The 26,064-nt window shown below is 40.9% G+C and overlaps 2 protein-coding genes across 9 annotated transcripts in view; one reads left to right on the top strand and one right to left on the bottom strand.

The window, feature by feature from the left end:
• Positions 1 to 383: 383 nt before the first annotated feature.
• Positions 384 to 12,158, bottom strand: RB195_015689 (uncharacterized protein; the record flags this gene model as incomplete). The annotated part of the gene is made up of 3 exons (XM_064206522.1): positions 384 to 453; positions 11,627 to 11,739; positions 12,057 to 12,158. The coding sequence occupies 3 exons, from the start codon at positions 12,156 to 12,158 to the stop codon at positions 384 to 386; spliced, it is 285 nt and encodes a 94-aa protein (XP_064062403.1).
• A 4,473-nt stretch (positions 12,159 to 16,631) lies between these two features.
• Positions 16,632 to 26,064, top strand: part of RB195_015688 (uncharacterized protein) — a gene marked incomplete at both ends in the record, with an annotated part of 40,771 nt that continues 31,338 nt past the window's right edge. For 5 of the 8 annotated variants that reach the window (XM_064206520.1, XM_064206519.1, XM_064206516.1 and 2 more), the window contains 15 exons: positions 18,692 to 18,709; positions 19,626 to 19,709; positions 19,827 to 20,054; positions 21,859 to 21,948; positions 22,637 to 22,741; positions 22,807 to 22,902; positions 22,969 to 23,085; positions 23,151 to 23,267; positions 23,653 to 23,778; positions 23,867 to 23,962; positions 24,030 to 24,078; positions 24,236 to 24,312; positions 24,371 to 24,427; positions 24,659 to 24,760; positions 25,894 to 25,977. In XM_064206520.1, coding sequence (XP_064062396.1) covers positions 18,692 to 18,709; positions 19,626 to 19,709; positions 19,827 to 20,054; positions 21,859 to 21,948; positions 22,637 to 22,741; positions 22,807 to 22,902; positions 22,969 to 23,085; positions 23,151 to 23,267; positions 23,653 to 23,778; positions 23,867 to 23,962; positions 24,030 to 24,078; positions 24,236 to 24,312; positions 24,371 to 24,427; positions 24,659 to 24,760; positions 25,894 to 25,977 — 1,446 coding nt within the window. Of the gene's footprint in view, positions 16,914 to 18,691; positions 18,710 to 19,625; positions 19,710 to 19,826; positions 20,055 to 21,858; positions 21,949 to 22,636; positions 22,742 to 22,806; positions 22,903 to 22,965; positions 23,086 to 23,150; positions 23,268 to 23,652; positions 23,779 to 23,866; positions 23,963 to 24,029; positions 24,079 to 24,235; positions 24,313 to 24,370; positions 24,428 to 24,658; positions 24,761 to 25,893; positions 25,978 to 26,064 lie in introns of those variants that run through there. The other 3 variants (XM_064206514.1, XM_064206515.1, XM_064206521.1) reach the window with 3 other exon arrangements.

Below are 26,064 nucleotides of genomic sequence, written 5' to 3'. Positions count from 1 at the left end.
TATTTATCCTGATCTTACTAGATCCTTAGAAATGAAATGTCATCGTTGTTAACTAAGAAACCTGCCAAGTATTTAAAATCAACCTTACCGTAGAGAAGGAAGTGATTTGTCCTCTGTGACCGAAACGTATAATTAACGGTGTTGATTTGGAAGATAATGCCAATGACATGCATCTTACATGATTTCGATCTTATGTTGCGTAATGTGAACAGCTGAGATTACCGTACAGGTTCGTCTAAGTCACACTCGGTCAAATAGTAATTATCACCCAGGAGTGTTGCTAAAAATTAGGGGACTTCTCCTTTACGGATACCTCCGAAAATTCTCTAATTATACATTTTTGTGAAGAAAAGAACTATTGCTATTCGTGTTGAATTACAATATTAAGGAACAGGTTGTCCCACAAGTTTCTTTCCACGGTCGTCAAAATTGTAATTCACAGCAACCCGAGTCCTAAGCCAAAAGAATCAACAATCCATAAAATTGATGGACGAAGGCTACTGACTATTCTCTTGATTTTTATTGATTTTGATTGGAATATTTTTGTTGTTGAATAGAAAAATACCGCAAAAGTTGGAAAGAAGAAATTCATGGGACAATCTGACATGTAATATATGTATGTATTTACATGATGGTATGTGCATTTCAAGATAAAATTAGGATTTTAAGCAAATTAACCTGATCTTGGCGCATTACCGGTGGTAGGACTATTTTATCGTGATAAGCCTCAACTATTTTTGTGCGTTCTCTAGCGCTTTCTGTAATTATTTTTTAACCGTTTAGGTTTAGTAAGACATTTAGACTATTAGACTATTAGAATTTGTTAGAATTTGTTTGCTACGGTTTCCCCATTTCCCCACTTACTATGTGTGTTTGAACTCTAACAAATCGATTTGACAATGCTTTTGGGACCCTCTCAGTAACCTCGTCGACTGAAATTAATTATACACAATATTATTTAGTAAAAAAAAATGCGTGCATCTACAAATTGATAGCAGTCTCAAGAAATTGTTGTTAAGTTCGAAGAAATTGATTAGTTTCACGAAATTCGATTAACTGTCATGGCTAACTTGACGCTTGGCGATGGTTACGGTGCTTCCACCTTTTTTACCTTAGAGTATCGTTAAAACGATTAATGGGAATCTATGTATGCAGTCCCCATGTTCCTAGCTTCTTCAAAATTTACACTTTTCGCGATCTTCGACCAAAGCGGGTATCGGCTACAAAAACAGTGGTGAATCGCCTGTAATTTGCAAACTTTTCCTCACTTATCTTGCTCTGCTCGATTTTCGGCAACTATAAAGTATTATTCTACTCATCCTTCGGCGTACCATTCCACTGAAATATTTTACACCCGGACATATTCACATGTATTTTCAGACAGTTACATGTACCGTATTCCATATGTAATGTAACGTCCCACTAGTGGAGGAACAATCAAAGGATCGTCTTTTCCGTGGATCTTAATCGCAATATGCTGTTTTTGACAATAATAATGCATGTTTTGAATGTCAACAAACACCACTTCTGCGGAACGGTCCACGGCGGTACGTTGAAAGAAAACTTAGCACCTGAGCAAATTACTGATACAGTAATCTTCTAGCGTCTGGGTAGAACACTTTGGATGAATTGACTTGCAAGCATCTCTCTAGACGGCTCTGCAATTTTTCCCATGGATGAAATATCCTCGAATACGGAAGAAGCCAACGATAGTACTAGATTTGGTGTAATTGTCTAGTAATGTTTTAGCACGTCGTGATACTTTCTTAAAGCTGTTGGTCAGCTGCGGCAGATTTTTTTTTCAAAAAGGAAAACAAAAAAAGGAAAAAAGAAAACATCTTTCCCAGAAAACTTCCAAAAATCTAAATTATCCTAGATACTGTTTCTTAGCCCAGTTTGCTATTCGCTTGAGTTAATTTCCGTTTAAAATTCGTGCAGTTCCATAAAAACAATGAAATGGTGCATTGCTACAATATTTCCACTATGCTCTCACTAATAATTTAAAAAATTATTGAAACCACTTTGAACACTCACAGTGATGAGCCAAGCTCTAAGCTGACTAGTGAAATACACGATGGAATTGTATTTTACTTGATGTACTGTATGTAATTTTGCTTCTTTTTAAAAATTATGATGTTTGTTATTGTTGACGTTGTTGTTATAAGCAGATAAAGACTTGTAAACATGTTCGTTCCGAGCAATACGTCGGTGATGGGTGAAACTTCCTATCGCCTTCTCTCACGCTCTGCGTTATCTCATCGTCTGGTCGTGTATGACCTGACAATATTACTCGTCAATAGTTGCATCGCAATGATACACATAAGATAATCTCGTCAAATATACAACGGCGAACGGTCACGCGTTTGTGCAACTCGGCAGACAAACCGCGCATCGAAGCCGAATGCGTCGTAGAACTAGCGGTCGTACAGAAATGGGGGCACCAAAAAAAGTCCAGGCCATTTCCGAAGATACCTTGAAGTTTTATGCCTTTGTTTGCTCTGCCTTAATCTTGATAACAATTAATCTGCCTAATAAACAATAAACAAAACTCGTTATGCTGGGTACCTTTAAAAACATGGACGTATAGACAATTAGTTTCAAATTTTGGTGGCTTATTGCCTCCCGAGGTTGGATTGAATATTTAAAACAACACATTAAACTCTAAGGAAGGGCAGGCATCACTCAAATTCAACAACTAGAGGTCACGTCGCAAAAAAAAAGAATCTATCGTCTCCACAAAGGACAACAAGGAATAAACTGTTGCGATGTTCTCGATAATTTTCTGGAAAAATTTCTTTCTCGGTAATTGTATAGAACGAAGGCAAAATTGGATGATATCTACGATCACATTATTGCTAGCGTTTTTCCAGGAACTGTCAAAAGCGTTTAAATGGCTGTTTTTATAGATTAGAAATCAGCAGATAGGTTAAATTCGTCAGCCCATACTGTTCCTTGAGGACTTACTAGAAAGGGTAGGTAAGATACCAGAACGAGGAAGTATACACATCAGCAGGTGAATAGCTACGTTGGTTTAAGTACAGTTATCCACCCATAATCGTCATATTTCTCGCATAGCCTGCCTTAACCCATCCTCCGAATCGAGAAATTTCTGAAAACCACACTGTACGTCGTAGGTCAGCAAAGCGCTGTGTGAAAACGTCTACAGCATTTTCTGGAACGGGCTGAGGATAATCGTGAGAAAAAAAAAATCCGTTAAAAGTATTCGAAAAAGGAAGAAACTAAGGCGATTTCGTTCTAACCGATCTACATATGTACATATTTGTTCGTCTAGACCTCCAACCAACCTCGCAACGCCAAAAAGTGAAAAAAAATGCTTCATGAGGAGTTCAGACGTCTAGACTGTACTGGACTCTGATCTCTGATTCTTCGCAGATTTTTAGTTCCCTTCTAGTTCAACAAAACACCACTATCATTATTTCAACTTCCTGAAGAGGTTCCAGTTAGAAAGAGTCGAAACTAAGCCGGTTTTCTTAGTAGACTTGTCGACATTTCATCACATTCCTGAGCAGTCAGTAGCAAAACTTGGAAAAGCAGCATGAAAAAATTTGGGAACGAATAACAGTTTTTCATTTCTTCAACGAAACACTATCAATTCGCCAAGAGCCGACGATTGTACGGAACATTGTTGGCAATTCGTTTATCTTCTTGGACGGGTCGCTCGTTTGCGCAATAGTTTACTTTTGTAGTGCATCGTATGCGGAATGTGTGACCGTAGCCTCACTATAGCTTCTGTTTGTAGTGAAGAGGTCACTCAAACAGAGGATTAGCCTAGAGGTGTGAGCCGAGCACACGTGAGAAGATTGAATCGCGCACAAACTGCGCAGCAGTATCGTTATTTGTTGTACGATGTTTGTTACGGATCGAAGTAAGGGTTCCGTTTCGTCTGTTCAGCTATACGTCAAATGACATAAACAACGGACCCCATAATTCATAGATCATGAAAAGCTTTCAAGCTAATCAGGGATGTGTTCTAGCAGTGAAACATTGGACAGCAATTAACCTGAAAGCAGTGATCTTAGAATTTGTGAGAAGGCAAACCTTCGGACCTTTTATGGGTATCACTAGGTGGTTTCAAAAAATCGCAGAAACTGTAATTTTAAGTATTTTTAAAACTCCAACAAGCGTCGGGGTCAGAAACGCCTTAAAAGTTTGGTCCAAACGGGTCCAACGAGCTCACCATGTCGATTTTTTGGAGTTCATACACACATACTGAGTCGGAAAATGAGAGGAAATTTTACAGAATGGTGGAAATCACTTGGATATTTTTAGTAGAAAAGATGATGCTAAACCATTAAACACATTACGTAGTTCCCGTGCACTATTATACTTACAGAAATTAAGGGAGTTCTGCAGCAACCAAATTTAGTCAACTCGTGTAAGCTATGTGCGGCGAAAACAACACGACAATGCCTTAAAGATAGTGCCAGCGCTTTTTCTGAGTTAAAAAAAATAAAGGATAACGCGTCTGGGAATAATCAGCCCGCTGCGGATATTCCAACGAGAACACTTCGATTCAGAATAGTTTGAGGTTCTCTGGCCTACACAAAGATTTGCGGGGGCTACCTAATGTATCAAGTCAGTTTTCATCCTCACAGGCAAGTCTTGTACCAATTTTTTCACCCCGGAGGATTGAAGGGGTTGGTTGGCTCTGGGGTGGTTTCAAACCATCGACCGGCAGTGCAGTCGCATCTCATACTAACTGCTCGCGAATTATTTCAAATAAATTCTATTAACAAAAATTTCTTCGTACTCCCAACATTATATTGAACATCTTCTATTCCGCATTCGTGGTGATTCCTCAATTATATGAACATCTCAGCTCAGGTAATTACGTGAAATATGTGCAACCGAAATTGTTATAGTATTTTAGAAAAACCAGTCTCACCTAAGCACAGTCCATTAGCCCCATGGCCCGATGACCTATTATTATGCGTGAACCGCTGCCTTTAAGACGGTAATAGTCGGGTGGCGAGATGAAGATGAGGATCGAGGACGGGTCAACAATAATAGCAAGAAGAAGGTGCATCAAAATTCTCGCATAAGATGAGATATATGATCAAAAACGAAGGCCATTTCACGAAATATAAACCTTTTGAATGAATGTATCCTATGTACTTGACGCTCTTTCTGAACAGTAAACATCTGTGTCCATAGATATTTATAACTACAAACCTCGATATTCTCGAGTTTTTCAAGCTTTCTTTAAATTTTTCCTTGTTAATTAAGTTCAATCCGGACTTTTTGCGATGAGGTAGTAATGAAAAATGCTCTAAAGAAGTCTTTGCTATGATTCTTAACGACCGATTTTCTTCTCTTTTCCGAAAACCAATTAGTTTGATAGTGGATTTATGTCAGATTAAACTGTCTTAAGCCCCTCTTATGGCGAGCACTTCTCACACCGTGTGCAATGAGAAGATGAATCTTTTCTTCACAAAGTAATTCTTAAGCGGAAACAGGAAGAAATGTGTTGTGCTCGGATAAGGGAACATCTACATGGGATGAAAAACTCGAAAGCAGGGACCGTCTCAGAAAATACCATGGACACTTTTTCTTCAGCATAGCTGTCACGATGTCATGCAAACCAAGAATTGTATCCTGCTCAGCTTCAGAAGTGTTTTAGAGAGATGCCAAAAAAAAAATCATGCAAAAGAGAATATATTATACATTCATGTCTGTACTCATGACCAAATCATCACTAACTATTACTATACAAACCTAAAATTATCACTGAATTGTATACTGTATCACTGAACTTTAGAAGCATTCTGGATAATTACTAAAAATCCAAGCACGGATAAGCAGAAAGGGTTTGTAGTCAAAACTAAGGAGTGGTCAAGTATCTATCCAGACTTTTACGCTTTGATCTTCCACTATTTTATACAGTAACTAGTATACACTATATACCAATATATTAGTATACCAATTCTATCCCACATTAGTCCGCTAACATCATGGCGACTCGGTTATGTGAAGTACAGCGATTTGGGCTCTTTTGTTCCTGGTGGGATGATTGTGGATGAGGTACAACACCGCTACTAACTTGTGTCCCAAAAACCGTCGCCGACGGATTAATCCGTCGCAAACCGTCGGAATTCTTGGAAGTGGGCAAAATTAAATTTTGAAAATACCATTCGAAAGTAAATGAGTTGCTGATTTCAAATATACTTCGAAAATTTACTTTTACAAATGTGGGCCTGAAAACGGGCAAAGTTTCCTTAAGCCCCGTTAATTACTTCCACACCTCCGCAATCCTGCCATTGGGATATCCCGGATACATCTCCATGGAAGGAAGGGGTGTTCGTAGGATTTCCGCTTATTTCTCGAAATTGAACAAAATTTTTATTACATCCGTAATCAGGAGGCTATTTAGAGCATTTTGGTACCCCACATCATATGTTGGTTCGAAATTGCCATTCTCTTCAGAAATTCACGAAAGTGCTCCATCGAAGATTAATAAAACGTCATGCTTTCGAAGCTGTGAAAAATCTCCTCGGAAAGTTTCCAGCAAACAACTTGCACTTGACAATAGTTTGTATTGTAAGCTCCTAGCTTTGAAAATGTCTAGCTTTTCCAGTGTCAAACTTACAACATTACTCTATTTCGTTATTTGGTCCAATTTTTGAGCAGCTGTCAACGGCTTAGAATTGACGTTTAAGTCTCGCGATTCAGTACTTGCTTAGAACTCTCCTTTCTTTATCGAGAAATGAATTAGGCGCCAGCATTGGATGACAGTTGGTCATGGTTTTTGAGTGACCAAATTGAGGAAATTTTCGTCTGTTTTCACAAAACAGCAATTTTTGCAGCCTCTATGAATTTTTTCAGTACATAAAATACCCAGCTCTTCTCACAAAGAGACGCTCTTTCGAATGATGTTGAATTCACTTTTATTTACAAACTTCAAAATTTCAACACTGACTCCGCCCTCTTATAGAGCAGGCGATATTCTATAGCTGGAATGGTTATCGCGGCCCAGGCATCTCACACCTCCGATAGGTGACTCCTCTGGCGATTCTTCGTCACAGAGAGACAATAATATTTGAACATAAATGAACAAGAACAACAATTCTACACAGTTGTATTTTTTTTTGTATTTTTGTATTGTATTTTTTTTGTATTTGAGAGGATATGTTACAAACGTTCGTTTTTTCCAAACTCTGCCAAAGGCGAGGATGGCGAAAAGTTAGCCGTATTAAGGAGTATCAACAATCTTGGTTCCTACATTACACAAAATTCCGACAGCTCAAAATATTTCCAAGAAAGTTGCCTTCATTACTCTTCTGCTGTCGAAAAAAAAACCATTCAAGAAAAGCAAAAATAATAAGCTTGAGTTACGCCATGCGGAAAAAATCTAATAATTTGAGGCTCAGGTTGCAAAATGTTCGCAGCGAGCAGGATTCGAACCTGCGCGGGCAGAGCCCAATTGATTTCGAGTCAATCTCCTTAACCACTCGGACATCGCTGCATGTGGTCAGCGATCAGAAAACTTTTCTATGAAGAAACTTCTCTCAGAACAACTCTGAATGAAATTAAACCGCGATGGTTAACTCACGTTCAACATACCTGAATCACGTCAAGATACTTTATCTTTCAAACTAATGTACAAAATGCATAGAGAGCTTAAGTGTCTGCGACCTTCAGGTTCTTAAATAACATAGTCTAATGTATGGGATTGAAAACTCAAGGATACAAAGATATACTTGACCTCGAAAAATCGTACATTTTTGTGCAGATGGTGCAGACTCTTTTTTAACGAATCATCTGCTTGATTATTGTAATCAATCGACTGTATTATTAGTACACTACTGGCATTATTTACATAAAATAAGTACACGTAACTCAACATTCCATTTAAAAAAAGTATTAGGATTGTGAGAATTCAAAAGAAGATTTGGAATAACTCGGAAAAAGGCTTGAATGCACTTTGTACGTAGAAGATAACCACTACATTTAAGCACTCAGCAATATTTCAATAAATAAAGATTGAGCTAACTTTTGACGCCTGGAAATCCTAGCATTCGACGACATGACCCCAAAGTAATATATTATGCCGTTATTACTATAAACCCCATAACAGTTGGTTATTAATACTAGTATCATGATATATAATAACGAGCTTAGTCCGTATGTGTGTGTATGTATGTGTGTGTGTTTGTCTGTGTGTCACGAAATTCGGATAAGGGGACGCGACGGGTCCACCGGTTTCGGATTGGTACGCCGGCGCCAGATACCTATAGAATAGGCTGCGATAATATGGGCTGCGACGGGTCCACCAGCGCTAGATACCTATGGAAGGGGGTGCGACAGGTCCCACAGCGTCGGGTTGGCGCGCCATCGCCAAATAGCTGTTATATAGGGTGCGACGTGTCCACCGGCGTCGGATTGGTGCGCCGGCGCCAGATAGCTATAAAATGAGGTGCGACGGGTCCACCGGCGTCGGATTGGTGCGCCGGCGCCAGATAGCTATAATATGGGGTGCGACGGGTCCACCAGCGCTAGATACCTATGGAAGGGGGTGCGACGGGTCCACCAGCGTCGGATTGGTGCGCCGGCGCCAGATAGCTATAATATGGGGTGCGACGGGTCCACCGGCGTCGGATTGGTGCGCCGGCGCCAGATAGCTATAATATGGGGTGCGACGGGTCCACCGGCGTCGGATTGGTGCGCCGGCGCCAGATAGCTATAAAATGGGGTGCGACGGGTCCACCGGCGTCGGATTGGTGCGCCAGCGTCAGATACCTATAGAAGGGGGCGCGACGGGTCCACCGGCGTCGGATTGGTGCGCCGGCGCTAGATACCTATAGAAGGAGGTGCGACAGGTCCCACGGCATCGGGTTGGCGCGCCATCGCCAAATAGCTATAATATGGGGTGCGACGGGTCTACCGGCGTCGGAGTGGTGCACCGGCGCCAGATACCTACAGAAGGGGATGCGACGGGTCTCGCGGCATCCAAATGGTGCGCAATATCTTCGTGTCCATGTCGCAAAAGGTAAATGGGATGTTTCATAGACGTGGCCACTGGACGCGCTGCTTTTCACCTTTATGGCCCCTCCGCGTGTCTATTTCCTTCTCCATTCGCCTGAAGTTGGTAGCAGGCCGTTCTCAGAAAGTGGAAAAGGTGCATGCAAACGGCCGCTTAAATAGTAGCAAGATGTTTATGTGATCTGTCGTAGAACGTTATCTTTATCAATAGGATGATGTCTTTCACGCCATTTTATGCCAAAACATCATTCTTTGATAACTGTTGAGGGAAAACAGGAGGAAAACCCATATTTCGAGTGATACTTTTAAGTTTTGTCTATGATATATTGGTAAGGAGTGTTTGCAGCTGAAGTTCAAATGTTTTCCAAATATAGAACTGACGCGTTTAGAAAGAAGACTATAAAATTTTTCGTTTTTAGTTATAATATAAAAAAGGAAGGAAAATTGCTGCAATTACACAAGTCCAATTTCATAGAAAACGGCACTAATATTAATTTTCGTTGATCAGCGAAGGCGAGAGAAGCAAACACCAGAGAAAGTCTGAAGTCCGGCTTTAGCCGGACGTTCAGACTGGTAAATGATAAGGTGACTCATCCGAGCTGCTCAACCCGCTTGGGGTGCGCAAACGGGTTTGACATCAATTCAGAATCGTTTTGAATTATGAACGTGCTGCTAGTACAAATTAATATTTTAGCAAGTTGAATACAAGAAGGATTCATTGGCTCGGCCTCTAATGCTAACGGAAGTAGAAAAACTGTGGTTATTTGGAAATTCGTAAGCAAAGATTCCCATAACGGTGAAAAACAGTAAACGTTGTGTTCTCTCATTACCGATAGCTAACCGAACCTAATCCCGATCGATTATACGATATTTCACGTGACTGATGAGCTTGTGCTGATCGATAAAATCAATAGATGACAGGATTAACACTGTCATTTCTAGTAAGTAGCAGCTCAGCTTCACCACATGTAAGGAATTAGAAAAGTAGTGGAAACGAGCACGATTAACTGTCGCTCCTCAAAATACAGGATTTCACCTGGATCTAGGCGCTCTCAGAGAGCACAAGAATGAATGTATTTGCACTAAACAAAATACGAAAGAGAACAGAAGGAAACAAAAGCGAACGTAATGCGAATAATCGCTAAAAATATCTTAGAGCCATGTCATTCAGCAATAAGACCTCTAAATCCATAGGAGGATAATGTGGTACTAACCTCTCATTAGAAACGGGAAAGAAGTGATACTATTTTGATAACAGTTAGAACCATACGTCAATGCCCTCATAGTGAAGTGGGTCTGTGGTAAAACGAAGTTAAATCAACCAAATAATATATAGATTAAGGTCTAAACATAACGGTAACAGAACAGGACTTCAGAGCTGATTCCAGTGAATTCTGCTTCTAGAAAATTCATGTCTACACAAATTAAAATTTTTAAAATTAAACCTTCCAGTTTTTTTTTCATAACTAGCGCAACAACTATGCCACAGCCTACATGCCATGTCGGACCCGATGCTCCGACCTCCTTCACTTTCGGACGGTTGGCAAATGGGCCCCCTTCACTTTTTGACGGTTAGGAAATGGATCCTCATCACGTGAGCTGCACCCCATGAACTAGATCCCCTTCACCTGGGGAGGGTCCGACTCCTTTCTATCGCATTTATGGCAACAACTATCACTTATTGTCTAGCCATGGTGCGACGGAGGAGGTAGGATTCACGTCACTTTTCAAAAACTCCCAAGTTAGAAGCAAGAACCTCCCCCCTTCCAGCTTAGTAACGAACATGTCCGAGACCGGAGAAGTTGGAGATTGTTGCTCTGACGACAGTTTGGCCAAATATGAACCTTTAGGAGCCCGATTAATTTCCTGTCTCTTTCATTTCTACAACCCAGCCATACATTTTTGCAGGAAAAAATGTCACAAGCAAGCAGAAACATTTCTGATTGCATGAACGACCGTAAAGAGATTATCCAACATCAGATAAAGATAAGAATACTATCAGGGTCCTTTTTTCAAGCAATTTCATATCTGTACAACTGATTCCACATATTTACACCAGCACTGAAATGTACAAGTAGTCAAGATCAATTCTGACTCAATCTCTTCACCTTAATTCAGAATTCATTCACTTTGTGCCACTTCGATAGATTTCTTGGAAACGTCACAACTTCTGAGGATCATGCTGTTTTTTTTTTCTCGAAGTTTTTCTAAATTAACTCAATAATCTGGAAGCGGTGAAAGTTCTGAAAGTTATACAAGTTATTCCCATTGACGCTATATTTAAAGGCAGCGTATCACAAAACTGACAGTGTTGAGGTCTCTGAGGGCAAATGTGGAGTTCGGCGTATGGATTACGAGTATGAGTATAACCACGGTTAATTTCCCTAATCTAAGAATAACTAGAGCCATCCCATACCCTGAAAAACAGTGCGTGGGACGGCTTTAGTTCTTACGAGGTACATGAAAACACATCGTCCTTGTGCACAAGACGAATCCACGAGGACTGTTCGAAAATCACTAAGGCCTACTCAACAGCTTAATCAACTAAAACCAATGATATAGGGCGAGGAGGGAAAACGAACATGTAGGAAGATGGCTCCTTCTGACGTGCTTCTTAGGAACAAACTCTCGCACGCCATTTTCAGGACGAGTAGGGGAATTGTACGTGAACACGCTCATAAACCCGAATTCTATATTTCCCCATAGAGACCCAACATCGTCAGTTTTGTAATGCTCTACCTTAACATTCACCTGCTTGCAATTCCTAGTATTAATTAGCGTTGAAAACGCCTCAAAATCGATGCACATTCACGTGAAACTGTAATTCACGTGTGATGTTCACACTTATTTTACATGTGGTATTGAACCTCAGCCGAGTTAGTCCAAGGATCCCTAGGTTTTCACAGAAGCGGAATCGTGGATTGAGTTAAACCAACTCGAATGACGCTACAGTATCTATCAAATTCGTCTCCAAGTTTGATTCATTGGAAACATATGCAGTCGGAGTAACATAATGTATTTCTTCAACGACGAAATAATTTGAAGTAGAACAGTACCGCATTCAGGAATCCTCCAAGGTTCGTGCGTAAGGTATTTTCACGTGACGTGACAATTGTGGGACCAACATGGCTTGTATTTTCGAGAAATCCGTGACCCATTCTCTGAAAAAAAACGAACGGCAACCAAAAATATAGATGCAGAGCACAACAAGTACAGGTAAGTCCGGTAGATGATCTTTTGAAGTTAATTTGAGATGATTTTCTTATTATATTTATAACTACCAGCTTTATAACTATGAACTATCTGCTTCCAACGTTCTCAACGCTAGGGATCGTCCTACGCAAGCCAGTACGCATGATACAAATAAAACCCGTTAAATTAAACGAGATTCTGAAGTAGTAGTTTGCACCTTTTTAAGCAAAATTTTCTGTGTTCCAGAACTTTCCTTCTAACAAGTAGCCTTGTCATCTCTCTTCCCTTTTAACTGAATCTTTTCGAAACAATTTTTGGGATCAAAACCGATACGATTCAACAAGGAGCTCAAAGGACTATGGGGGCATCCAAATAAACCTAACGTTACTGATGTGGAAGAGTGACGAAAACAAGTGATTCATTTGCAAAAAAAAAACGCTACTACCAAGAAATGCAAAAGGTTTTGCCTAAAACTGCAATTTACAGTAGAATCCCAGTGAGTTCAACTAAAATTGCTATACTATATGAAATTTTAAATTTGCTCAAAACACGACAAAATTGACGTACAGCAACGGCAGTGGGAAGAGGTGTACGCAGTTTCAGCGCAAAGTGAATATGGAAGACTTGTAGTAGGCAAAGCTAGGCTTTCTTTAGGCGCATTATGCTCTTATCTACGACTGAACCTTACGGAACGTTGAGCGGCTAAACAAGGCTAAGAGCAAACTTATGGCGAAAGCAAAATCCAGGCTTAACAACTGCGTACAAGGTGTTAATTAAAAAGGGTATTCTCTGACGCGTAGACGGTAATCGCTGAAGATGTATGGTTTGTTCACTTTATGTTCGGTACTCGGTACGGAGGAGCCACACCTCTGTCATTCTACCTTGAATGCTTTATACCTTGTTCCTTATTACGGATCTTTCTCATCTTATAACGCACCCACTTGAACTTCATACCTATTTGTTTCAGAAGTAACACACCATGTCAAATTTAATATCGACTAATATGGGCGACTTCGTCTCTGATATTGCCGTACGGATATCAATTCTCACTATTTTTCCTGGAGAGCTGGACATCAGTTAAGATGTGTAAGCAAATAGTCGAACAAAACTGCAGATTCCAATTACTTTGGCCGATGGAACCGCGCATTTATCTTTACGGTGGTAAAATAACGAAATGTGAAAAAAAAAATACTGGTATTGAAGAATTGACATGGAGAGGAAGCGAGTTCTAGTTCCTGACAATTATCAACACCATTTTAAAACTCATTAGCATTACCGCACCTTACTTTTTAAAAGCGAGAATTTGCCTTTCCCTTAGAATTTTTCGACTGGGATCGTATTCAATGATTCTAGTGCCTATACAACTGCCTCTTGTTATTGCTCAAGATCGCGGACGACGTCAGTTTGAAAGGAGCCATGCATAAAATTTTGTTCCATTTTCTAACATGTTCCCAAAGTGATAACTTTCGGATTTCTATTGGACTATGAAACGAAACAATACTGCTATAGGTTGAATAAAGAGGTTACAAAAGGTTGGGAGTGGGCAACTACTTCACGAACATATCTCATCAGAAAATCCGTAGGTTCTAGAGAGCTCTGCGCACTGTCATGGTGAAACAACCATCTAGTTTTTTTTCCAGAGATTTAAAAAAAACATTCCAGACCCAAACTTTCAACAAAAGGAGCCTGAATTTACCGTTGAGCCAGCAGAAACAAATTAAGAATCATGATTCGCTGCTGTTCTGTAGTTACCATATATAAGCTACAGCGGATCCGAACACCACAAAACCACAAAACATATCCAAGCGGAGCGCAACCCCACGGGAAAACATACTTCGGAAAACAAATAGGTTGGTCGTATGGCTCAGGGGAAATAGCGATGATCAGCTATGTTTGCAACTACTGCCTTTGTCTCAAAAAAACCTTGTGTAGTTGGCATCGACTTCTTGGGTAGATCAAATAAAGTATATGGACAAGAAATTTAAAGCAAATGAATTTGTGAGAGTGTCACTTAACTGTCATATCACGACGCTGTGAAGTGGAATAGAGCATATAGCACTCGTTCACTGTCGCAAAAATTTTGATTTTTTCCTCTCTGAGTTACGTCGATTTTGCCTGCGCATTCAATGAATGAGAATCAAATATACTTGGTGTTATTAATTCTCAGATATACAATTCAACTACTAAAGAGAAATAGTCCTTTAGTTCACAGATCAGCTTCAACAACCCCGTTTTCGAAAACTATTCTCATGGCTCATTCTATCACATCACAATTGTTCTCTTTCATTCTTCATACAACTAAACGAAGGGGAATGCTGAACTCAGACTTTCTAAGAAATCCGATTCTAACTGCAGTCAATCAGAATATTAAAGAAGGCATTACTGTTTTAGGCCGCTGAAGACCAGTCCGCTTAAGGAGCGTAAAACCTCCATCTGCGCACACTGAATGGGAGAAACTGATATTTGTGCACATGACGACAGCAGTGGTCGACTAATATCATTGGAATCGGTTTGTTACGACGACATACGACGTCAGCACCACGTGACGCTACATGCCTAAAATAGCCGTTTATGAATTCACAATCTGTGACTAGAGACCCCTTGAAACGATAGATCTTTGAACGGAGTTTGAAGAGTGCTTAAAGGCATCATCCCACGAATCTGGAGTGGTACAGATTTCCGGTGGAGTATTCGTGTACAGGATGGTAGATTACTGAGAGAAAGGTGATTCTGTCCATTTCTTCCTAATTGCCGTAGAAAACGGCCCGAACGATGCGGCTTCGAGCGTTCCGGCGCGCTATTTAACACAAGGAGTTCGATTGGAGCGCGCCAGCCTTGTGCGCGCGCGCATCTTCCGGTCCGTTTTTTTACGGGAATTAGGAACAAACGGACGGAATCACACCCCTCTCCATAATCTGCTATCCCATGTACAAATACTATACCTGAAATCCGCACCACCTCAGATTCGTGGTATGCTGCCTTTAACGAAAATCGACTCATGTTAGTTTTGTGTAATCTATCAAACTTCAAAAATCTTCTGCCCCAACCATGGCATTGGTTCCCTCTCAACCATATTTCTTTCAAAACGCGTCTGGTGGATAGCTGCAGTTGACTGCAAAATTACTAGATGTATCCTAGAAAAAGAATTGCTTGACTTATGAACGAATGCCAACTGTTGAATGTTAAGAAACGTCAAGAATGGGTTGAGATTCAAATGACGTAAGTTAAACCGAAAAGCCATAATATAACACACTACTCTTCATATTAATTGTCTTGGAAACAAGCTCTTGTGCTTAAACTTAGAGATTTAAGCTATTATCATCTTTAAAGGGAGTTAACATCAGTATTCGCAAAAAGCTGTTCTCAAAGTGCCTCAGAGCGATTGAGATGCCTTAGTTCTGATAACGTTCCTATTCATATACTGGAAAAAATTGAAAAAGGAAAGTACTATGTTCCGCCGTCTGTAATTTGACGACGATGGTTACAAAATTAGTAAGGATAAAAGCGAATAAGATGTTCAGCTGCGTCCTAACTTAATATTGAGGCAACTCCAAATACAAACGAAGACACCCCGACATCCCAAGATGTGGGCTTTCCGTTTCCAACTTTTCCATTCCAATTCGACTGGGATCCTAACGATGCGAAAAGGGAAATAATTAGAAAGCAAAACACAAATACGACGAAAATATTCAGCAAGTTTGTCGGTCACATCTGCTCTGACACCTATAAATTAGCACATAACCAATTCAGGGCAAAAAATACAAACTGCATTGCGTTCATCAATTCCTGTGCGTTCGACTTAATCTCAGAATCGATTGAGGTTTATGAACACAAATACAGGCTTACAATAACTTACAAGGGCAAACGATGTATCAAGTCGGTGCTCTTGTCTTCCCGGTACTAGTTTCGTACCAACCTATTGGCACCGAGGGATGAAAGGCTTGGTTGGCACCAGGGACACTCAGGGTGCCCTTATTACCTTACTTCTCGAAGTAAATAATTAAATCAATCGGGGATCTGAGGCCTAAGCACTAATCTTAGAGGATCTATGACATGTAAGCTAAAGTTAATAAGAGAAAAAAGTAAGTTAGAGACTCGAGAAAAATTAGGGCGCCACTAAGTGCCCCCGCCTCAACTACTTTCTCACATTTTTTCCTAGGGCGGTACCGCATTATCAGTTGATCATGCAGTTGCAACCGAACTTCTTACCACCTGCGCTTTACCCGTCACAGGAAAGCAAAATTAGTTGGGCCGGACACGTGATGCGTTTCAACGGCAATCGTTGGACCAGAGCCGTGAGCAACTGGGTTTCACGCGATATTAAGCGCACCACAGGAAGACCGCTGACCTGATGGTCGCACTTCTTCACAAAGTCCATAAAAAAAGGTGCTCTTCGTGTTCCACGCAAAAGAGGTGGTTCTCGCACGCGATCGGAACAAATGGAGGAATTGCTGGAGCCCGCTCGAGCAGAGCGAAGAACAGCGGGAGTGAAGGTGACCAGAGTGATCGAATCGTTTTCACCCGACTGCTACAGAATGACAAAAGACAAGGAGCAGAGCGTCGAACAATCTCTGTGGAGATGCGCGTTCGACTTCGATTCAGAGTCGTTTGAGGTCTATGAACGTGAACAGCTTCACAATGACTTGCCCGCCTGCGACTTTACAATGATGTGTCAAATCAGTGCTTCTATCCTCCCAGACAAGTCTGGTACAAATTTGTAAACCCTGGTGGGATGAAAGGGTTGGTTGGCACTAAGGCCGTTTCGAACTTTTGATCGGTCGTGCAATCACACCAGAACCTCTTGCCGACTGCGCTCACCTACTCATCCCTACCATACTCGGGTCGAATCGACCAGAAGTTCAGCTTTGAGTTAGAAAAGAAGTTGTTTACTGCCAGTTTATCTGGCTAGATTCTCTTGCGAATAAAAAGACAGGGTGCACCATGTTCTGCATGAATCACTGCGACGCAGATACGTTGGAAAAAAGTTTAAAGGCATCACCCCACGAATCTGAGGTGGTACGGATTTCAGGTGGAGTACTCGTATACGAGATCGTAGATTATGGAGAGGTGGGTGATTCCGGCCATTTCTTGCTAATTGCCGTAAAAAACGGTCTGGAAGATGCGGCGTGTGCACACGGCTGGCGCGCTCCAGTCGAACTCGTTGTAGAAAGTGGCGCGCCGGAACGCTCGAAGTCGTATCTTCATCCATCTATCCACTTTCCACAATGTCATCTATCCACTTTCTACAACGAGTTCGACTGGAGCGCGCCAGCCGTGTGCACACGCCGCATCTTCCAGACCGTTTTTTACAGCAATTAGGAAGAAGTGGAAGAAATCACCCCTTCTCCTTAACCTACGATCCCGTATACGAATACTCCACCTGAAATCCGTATCCTCAGGTCCTCAGATTCGTGGGGTGATGCACTTAAGGTGGAAAAGGGACCTTTCCTGTATGTATCCACTCGTCCGATAAGTGGCTGCATGCAGCAGTACTAGCGAGGGGATTTTCATCGGATCCGGATGACGACAGTGTGCTTCCCATACACCCATATCTTACGAGTGAGTGAAAAGGAAACGGTCCTACCATTTGTACACTAACCTGCACAGATTACACCAAAACTTCAGACAGTACCTCACTGCATGGGCCTTAATGATAGTACGAGTTACTGCTACAGACCACAGCACTTCTGAGCTCAAAACCGTGGGAATTTCCAAATTTTCTAGATCTTCAAGGTGCAGCGACTTCTAGAACATGGATCAAACTCCACAGAGACCCGCACTCTTCTCCGATTAACGGTCCTAAGTGCTACCAGCTATCTTGTTGCTGCTATTAGGTGTTCCGTCACAGAGAATGTCAGAAAGTAGCGTATCCTTGCCAGCTTCTTCATGTAGTGAGTTGAGAACCCGACCTCGACCCCTATCCCTGTAAATACGACTTTCCAAAAGGATCACAAGGAGCCCCGGATAAACCATGCGGAGGGGGTGCCCACTGCTCCTTCTCCCTATTAAAGCATACCTATCGATCCCCCACACAAAAATGTGGGGTTTTCTTCGCCGCTGGACGCGCACGCAACGCAATGCACCGAAATGGCGCGAAGTTTCAGGAACGAGGAGGTTTCTGTGAAGATTTTCAGCACCTGCCATTCCATATTCGTCGGAATTTCCCCACGAGCCTTTGTCTTTTTAGTGAAGCTGTATGTTTTGTCAAAGTGATATGTCTCGCTGGTAAACACAGACACGCATATTGTTGTGTGGTACTGTAGCTGTGGAATCCGCATATTATGAACGTGAAATCCGATTGCTTATCGTGTCAGGAGTCACACCTGAGTTGGCGTCACAGCGTGGCATGCGTTGCATTGAACAAGTTGTATTGGTGTATCCTCATTTGTAATATTGTGCTAGTTCTAACTAGTACATTGATTATGTATGTTAATGGCTCGTTTCTAATGGCGAAGGTAACTGACTGATTTTCAGGTAATCTCTGCAAGCAAGTGTTTCAATGGCACGTGGTAGAAAAGTAAGTTAAATCTGAATTTCCTAACGATACCATCTTTTGAGGACTAGTTCATGTACTGTATGATAACTGTATACATATAAGAGCTTAATTGAGTACGAGTAGTAGCGTCACTCTCAGCAAAGGAATTAAGAAAATGCTAGCGTAGTTGGCGTTAGCTACTCGAAACGTTTACTGGTAAAAATCTTCCCTACGAATTTTTCAAACTATGGTGTCCTACTCTTGTACTGTAAAATGAAGCAGCGAGGCTGCCGCTGTTTTCTTTTCCGAGGTACCGTGTCCTCCGCCACGCGCGGCGACACGTGAAGATGGAAAACTCACTCCTGTTTTTGTGAGGCCGTGCCTAAATTGGTAATGATGCGACTTTATATTGGTGATATAAAAGCAAAGAAACGGAGAGGGCGACAAGCACACGAACAAAAAAAGAAAAGAAGGAAAAAGGTGGAAAAGGGAAAACAACTTGTCGTAATACTAATATTTGCATTGGAACTTGTCTCTTATTTCTGGAAGCTCTATCCTCCTTTTTTCTCTTGCTATAACCGCAACTTACCTGTCATAGATCCTTTAAGTCTATGTTCTTAGGGCCCGTACTGATTTAGCTATTTACTTTTAGAAATAAGACAGCATTCGCTGTCGTCATCTATCTTCGACACCGATTAGAAAAGTGGTCTTTGTCGCGATGGGGCACTCACCGCGTGGTTATTTCTGTAACTAAATAATTAGGTTAGTCGAAGCTCAAAAACCTAAACATTAGTCTTAGAGGATCTATGACATGTAAGTTAAAGCTACCAGAAGAAAAAAGGAGATAGAGCATCCAGAAATAAGAGTGCGGTTGATTCCCTCAACTACGTTTCTCCTTTGTCTCTAGTTGGGATTTTTATTTGTGTATACCTACCTGAGCCATCTTTCCAAGCTTTAGGGACGTGGTGGCCGCCGTAGCGGACCTAATGACGACTTCGGTGACAATGGGTCTGAGAGCAGCTTCAGTAATTCTTTTCATTCGGTAGGGTTTCACTTTTGTTCTGGAACTTCTTTCAGCTTCACGTTCAACTGTGGGATTTGCTTTTTCTCCTTTTCTTTTTGGCAGTTGAGTTCGATGCCTAACGTAGAAAATTTGCAGGGGGAGAGAAGTAATCGCAGCTCTCGAGGCCGTGGTGGTCATCGCGGTGGCTATGGTAGTAGTGGAAGCAGTGGCAACTCTGGTGGACGAGACCACAGCGATAGTAACCGCCGCATTACACCTAACGGTGGCGGAGGTGGCTGTCATGAAAGAAGACGAAGTAGCGGTTACATGGGTTTCTCAACAGGTTCATTCGGCGTTATGGGTGATGCGGACAGCATTAATATGGTACGTCCTAACCGTATTTTTTTGCGTCCTCTGCAGGTGAATAGTTCTATCTTAGGAGATAATCGAACTCTTGATTATAACTTGGTTTTTAGTTCATACAAAGGGGTTCCTCTAAGGTGCATTTGATTTCAATCCTTCTTCGAAGCAAAAAAAAAATCATCTTCACTCAAAGGGCTTCACTCCTTGCTAACTACGAGAGTTCATTTCTTCCGGTACGAATTACAAATACCACGACTTGTATAAAAGCTAGGAACATTACTTCGATTACGGCGATGTGTTAATTCACCCTTTCGACAACATATGAGGTAGTGTTTCGCATGCAGAAGACTATATCCGAAAGTTTTTTTTTCGAGTGGTGGAATGTCTTATTTTGTTGTTGCAAATAGTTGCAATACAAGAGGTTGAACGTAGTGTTCGCACTGGTGATGTCTGCAATAATGGTGTGGCACTTGTTTTCCCTACCTTCATAAATTGTACAGTTAGCAACAACTCACTTCAGTAATTTTTATATGGATTAAAAGTGTAATAGTAATACATGAAAGGGCGCGAGTAGAAAACTGTGGTGGAAAGTTTACACGAATTCATGTGGCTAATAATCACTTAAATGACAACGATTAATCACTGATCCGAAATACATGAAATCTGAGAAATCCATATTCCACAACTTCTCAACAACAGACATTTTTGAGAGACAATTCTGACGGTTTAAATTTGCAGAATTAAGAACATTAAGGTTCAGCAAAGTGTAATTGGGAAAAGGATCCGCACTTAAAATATAGCACCATCGTGCAACCATTGTGAAATATTTCTGAAATCATCAGTGTGAAGGAGGCAAATGAGCTGTCATTATTGTAGGACGGTGAATGGCATATACGGTAACACTACCTTCACAACGTAGGCATCGTACATCTCATAACTGCTAGGTTTATCGGAGTTTACTGGATCAGATTCTCCAAGCGTCACATCGTTAGAGCATGTGCATAAATATGTAATGTAAGCATAAATATGTGAAAAGCAAATTTTGTTGAGAAACTGCCAAAGTGCCGAAAGAACGGCCTAGAGCAATAGATCTTTAGTTCCTATAAATTCACAGTACTTTGACAGCTATTTTTTTTCTACTGAGACTACTGAACTATATGAACGGGAACTTTAGAGTTAAGTAGACATGGTATAGGTAGTTAAAATGATGAACCCAAATGCCGTGTCACTCTTTCTGAAATGAATGTAGGTACATTTGCGATTGAGCTGAGTAGTGCAAAGGATGCATCTTCCATGTACAAAATATTAACTCTTTTGAAACGACTTAATTCTTTGCAATCATGTAAAGGGGTGGATAATAAATTGTCAGACCTGTGCCGATTGGTGTTGACACGGTTATCCACCCGAATGATGCGTCCTTGAGCCATATGTTTTACTTCAATTAGAACAACTTCTCATTTTATTGTGTTTAACACGTACGAGGTTTCGAGAAAGTTTGCTTTTGCATAGGGATTTGCAAGATCTACTTTTGAAAATGAGTGATTTAGAATGATTTGAAACGCGCTTGTGATTTTGCAAGCTTTTCTTGTTTCTCTCATTCGTGCATACAAGATCTGAGGCGCTTTTGCTTTGTTGATTGTTAGATTTTTCTGTGCTAAACTATTTAATTTCATGTGATTGTTTCCAAAAGAACAATTTCGTTTTTTTATACTCTCCAAGATATGTAGCGGGAACTGTAATTCATTGGTGTAGCCTGTTTAAGCGGGCCATTTCTTCTACCTTCTCATTTGTTTATATGATTGTGCACTGTTGAAGCTGCATTCAGAGCGATACACAATCATCAGAAGCCCCTGCTGCTGAAGTGCCACTTGCCAGCATTGAGGATCTTCGCTACGAAGCAAAGGACATGGTTAAGGTATCAAAGCAGAATAGATTCCACGGAAAATTTGAAGGAGTGTCGCTCAATTTCTGTTTTTGAGATGTTTGCGGAAAGAATAGATATTAAAAGTAACCAAAGCACCGTCAACGTCCTAAGAGGGATGAACTTGAGGGGCATGGTGTGAAAAGTCAGGAATTTTTTTCAATTGCGAACTAGACGGCCGCCAAATGCGTGCGGGTTTCTTGTGCTATCCTCTGCGAGCGATTTTGTGATAGTGGATTAAATAACAACGACACTTTGAGTAGAGAAATCGTACGGATGCGGCCGTGATAAATAAGGTGTCATTGTTTTTTTTTTCTGAGTGCCCCATTTCCATGACTAAAACCTGTGCACTTCAATATCCAGAGTCTCCAAAGAGCGCCAAAATTTTAAGAGAATAATGAGGTGACAGTTTACCTTTGACGAGGTCTGATTATAGTTTCAAAAGTCTTCTCAAGCTTAAGGGTAAAGGGAAAATTTTGCTGATCTTTTGAATACATATAGTGCGAAGAGTTGGCACATTCTTCTTTTTTATTTTTCCTCCTCTGTCGCAAATTCATAGTTTCGCTGAAATCACCTCTCCGTTTTGTCATCTTTTGTCTTCTTCTATCTTCTTTTGTCTTCTTTTTCCTTATATCTGTGAAAAAATGTTTTCGACTGCTCCGACGAACAAATCCGAACTTAGGATCAAGAGTTACACGGCTTGGACGACATCGTAGATTGTCCACTATCTGGAACACTGGAATCTGGCATGGGGGTCCCCATCGTTCAGGAACCTGCTACGGGAATGGTATATTGCGACTGTATAGACGTTCGTCAATAATCTTCTCGTGACTAGTTTGTTGATTTTTACAGAGAGGTTCCAGTACTTTTCCTTCTTCCGCGATTAGCGATGAAACAATACAGCAGGCTTATGAGGTTGTGGCGCTAGATGGGGGTTGTAGTAGTACGGTAAGCTTAAGAACTACATTTTTATTGCGGTAAGCTGTAATCATTGACCCTAATAATTTTGAGCAGATCAACGGGAGTCAGAATTTGCACCCGGAGCAAAAATGCACCAAAACCGATGCAGCTTGTTTTGGCGGTGGAGATGATTATGGAATGCGAGCTCGTTCTATTTCCTGCCAGGCTATGGTCCGTGTCTTTTGAGCATCCCATTTTATGAGAGCAATGTCGTAGTCATTTTGTGCCAGTTCCAGAATCCCACCCAAGCGTCTTCAAAAATGGTTGATCGTCGCTATCTTTCGAGCGTTGTTATCGACGGGGGCCTTCGGCAAACCTTGACTTGCAACAAGCCACAGTCTCGTCACCTCATGGTGATGCTCCCTTTTGATACTGGATTTTAATACACTATTGACCTTAAATTTTTTAACTGAAGATAATTTTTAGCTAAATAAAATGGCGTTACATTGGTTTGAATGCTTGGGTCCTGTAACTTTGAACTAATGTACAAATAGAACAAATCTGTTTTTAGTTGAGTGTATTCATTCCATAGTAGCCTTGAAAAAACAGTTCTTTCCAAGGCAAGATTGGAAAGTGAAATTATGTCATTTGTAATTATTTGTGCAGTTTTTCTCTATCATTTTTATATTATTTTCACCTATTCTCTATTTTTTCTGTTTTTCTACTAGTTTAATTTGTTCTGTAGCTAGAACGAGGTTGGTGTGGCTACTATTTCATAGTGGAGTTAACAGTGTTCAGCACACTTCCTTCGTCAACATGGTTGAGGACGCAGCCAACTATGGAACAACGGTGGAGCAAATTGTTGCTACGCCTCCTTCCGATGCCAATCTGAAAAAAGCTACTGGCTGTGGAGCTCAAGATGGAGTGAGTTCAACAGTGGAACAGCCTTCATAGTTATCCTATATATCATTGCATTGAATTGTTACCTAATTTAAAAAGAAAACACTTTTAGCACCACAGTGTCTTGTCTGAAATCAATGTAAGTGAAGCTGGCATGATACGATATAGGAGTGACACTTCTCAGCGCCGTGTTCGATCTATTTCGCAGGTGAGAGCTTTTCTCTAATTCACTAATTTCGACTCTTTTTTTCTCCGACTGTTTTCTATTAACCTAGACTATCCTGGACAGCGGACGCGATGGAAAGTCGTCTAGCTTTGCTAATGGTATGTTTCAATTGCGGCGTAATTCTAGTGTGACTTAATGTGATTTAGTAATAATAGTACTGAATTTTCAAGTTATGTGTCCACATTAACTCTTGTTAATTTCGAATCTCTGAATGAATCTCCGATTGAACAGCTGCTCAGTTCTTTTCTTGTTCAGAAGAAATAGTAAGATCTCAACGGGCTTTAACCAGAACCTTAGAAGAGGAGAACGATAGGTTCGTTCGCGACGATGGGGTATGTCCTATAAGTTGGTATTGTGCGTAGATAGTGAATTGATCCCGATCGGGTTTAGACGCAAATTAGAACTGTGCAGAATGATGATCACTTCAACAATCACCGACTTAGTAAGGTGAGTTTCTTCTGAGTTGTTTCATATGTAAATGTTGCTTTTGTATAGGTCTCTTGTATAGACCTTCAAATCAGAAATCAAATTCGAGTGTGATTGTAATCGGTAGTCCAATGACATCTTTACAAAATGTGGTTTGAACTCTCTAGTACTGGAGAAAAAAACCTTTCTTTCACCAAGTATGGAACATTCTGTCTACGGATTAGGCATTTTTCATAAAAAGTCTCCACTCAGTTATCGATTCATACCAACAACGATGAATTCGTATATGTCGGCGGTCTCCCACCATCTGATGGACGTACAAGCCTCCGCTCACGTGGAAGTATTAGTAGGCAGGTAGTTTCTTGCCTGATCTTTGCTTTAGCCGCGATCTTTCTCCAGTTTATTTGAAACATTGCATTTCTCGGGAGAATCTCGTTCCAACATTGTTCTTAAATCAGCCACAATAATTATTTATAATCTTGAGTATAGGTCAGGATAATGTAGTTTCTGGAAATGTACGTTAGAGGAGAGTAAAACTGTGAGTATGAAGGGTGCTAAAGTTGCATCATACAACTTTCGTGTCAAGTCTCACGCAGATGTTGAATTCTTATAACTAGGTTCAAATTCACTACTATTCGCAGCAGCTCTAATCTTTTTTAGTTATTCTTTATTCAGAATAGTGTTAAGTTATTTGAAGAAGTGACATTCCGTTGGCGAAATATCCACCCTAGGTGTGAAAGGAGAAGCAGAGCTTCGCAGCTGTACTCCTTCAGATTCCATGAAGTGGGTGGTACATAGCCTTGCAAAGGCTGTCAGCTACTTTCATTCACTCATTAGAGCACAGAGATGCAGTTCCCGGTCTGCGCAATACTTATCATAGCCATAGCGATCCGAAGTTCGGTACAGTTAAGCAGTAAGCAGTTGCGCTCAAAGGGGCATAGGGGAGCTAGCAGACTTCATCAAGATGAGACCGTCGCTAGGTCCATTCATCTCATCTTTGCAGTCTGAGTGTGCAGCATCCATTTGTAATGGTCTTCTCAATTCTAAGTAGCGAGCGGCCTGGGAAGATGAATATCCTGCTTTTTCTCCAACTTTAGTAAACTCCTGAGGTGTCATCCTCGATTGCTGCCATCAACTGCTCGTCATTGACAAATGGGAGGCTGGGACAGCTTTGTGGATTTTCTCCATGTTATTTCTTTTTTGGAACAATCCTGCACTTTGTTGTAGCCAATGCCTCCCTGGCATTAAACTGTGTTCGAGAAGCTTGTAGGGCGCTGCGACTGAGATTGAATGCGGAGAATATTGAATTTGGGGAGGATATTGTTCTGAAGTCATCTATTATAAAGCACAAGAATTAGCAAAAATCCATTTACATTTGACAACATTTATTTACTTACATTTATTATTTTGATACATTTCAACGAATAACATTTATTCATTTGTTTCGTACACTTTATGATTTCCCATGAGTCTTCAATTTTTTTTAGAGCATCCACTCTGCAGATTTCTTGCCTGGCTTCTCTGCAAATTCCGTATCGACAGAGAAACTGCAGACGGCTGCTAGTGGAAAGGTTGCGTTTTGTACACAAACTATTTGCTATACTTAGAATGCGGAGCTAAGAGATAACTGTTGTTTCTATGGAGAGTTCACATTGAAC

Source organism: Necator americanus, chromosome V, assembly GCF_031761385.1.
Source record: "Necator americanus strain Aroian chromosome V, whole genome shotgun sequence".
Taxonomy (NCBI): domain Eukaryota; kingdom Metazoa; phylum Nematoda; class Chromadorea; order Rhabditida; family Ancylostomatidae; genus Necator; species Necator americanus.
This window is presented reverse-complemented; position numbering and strand designations above follow the sequence as displayed.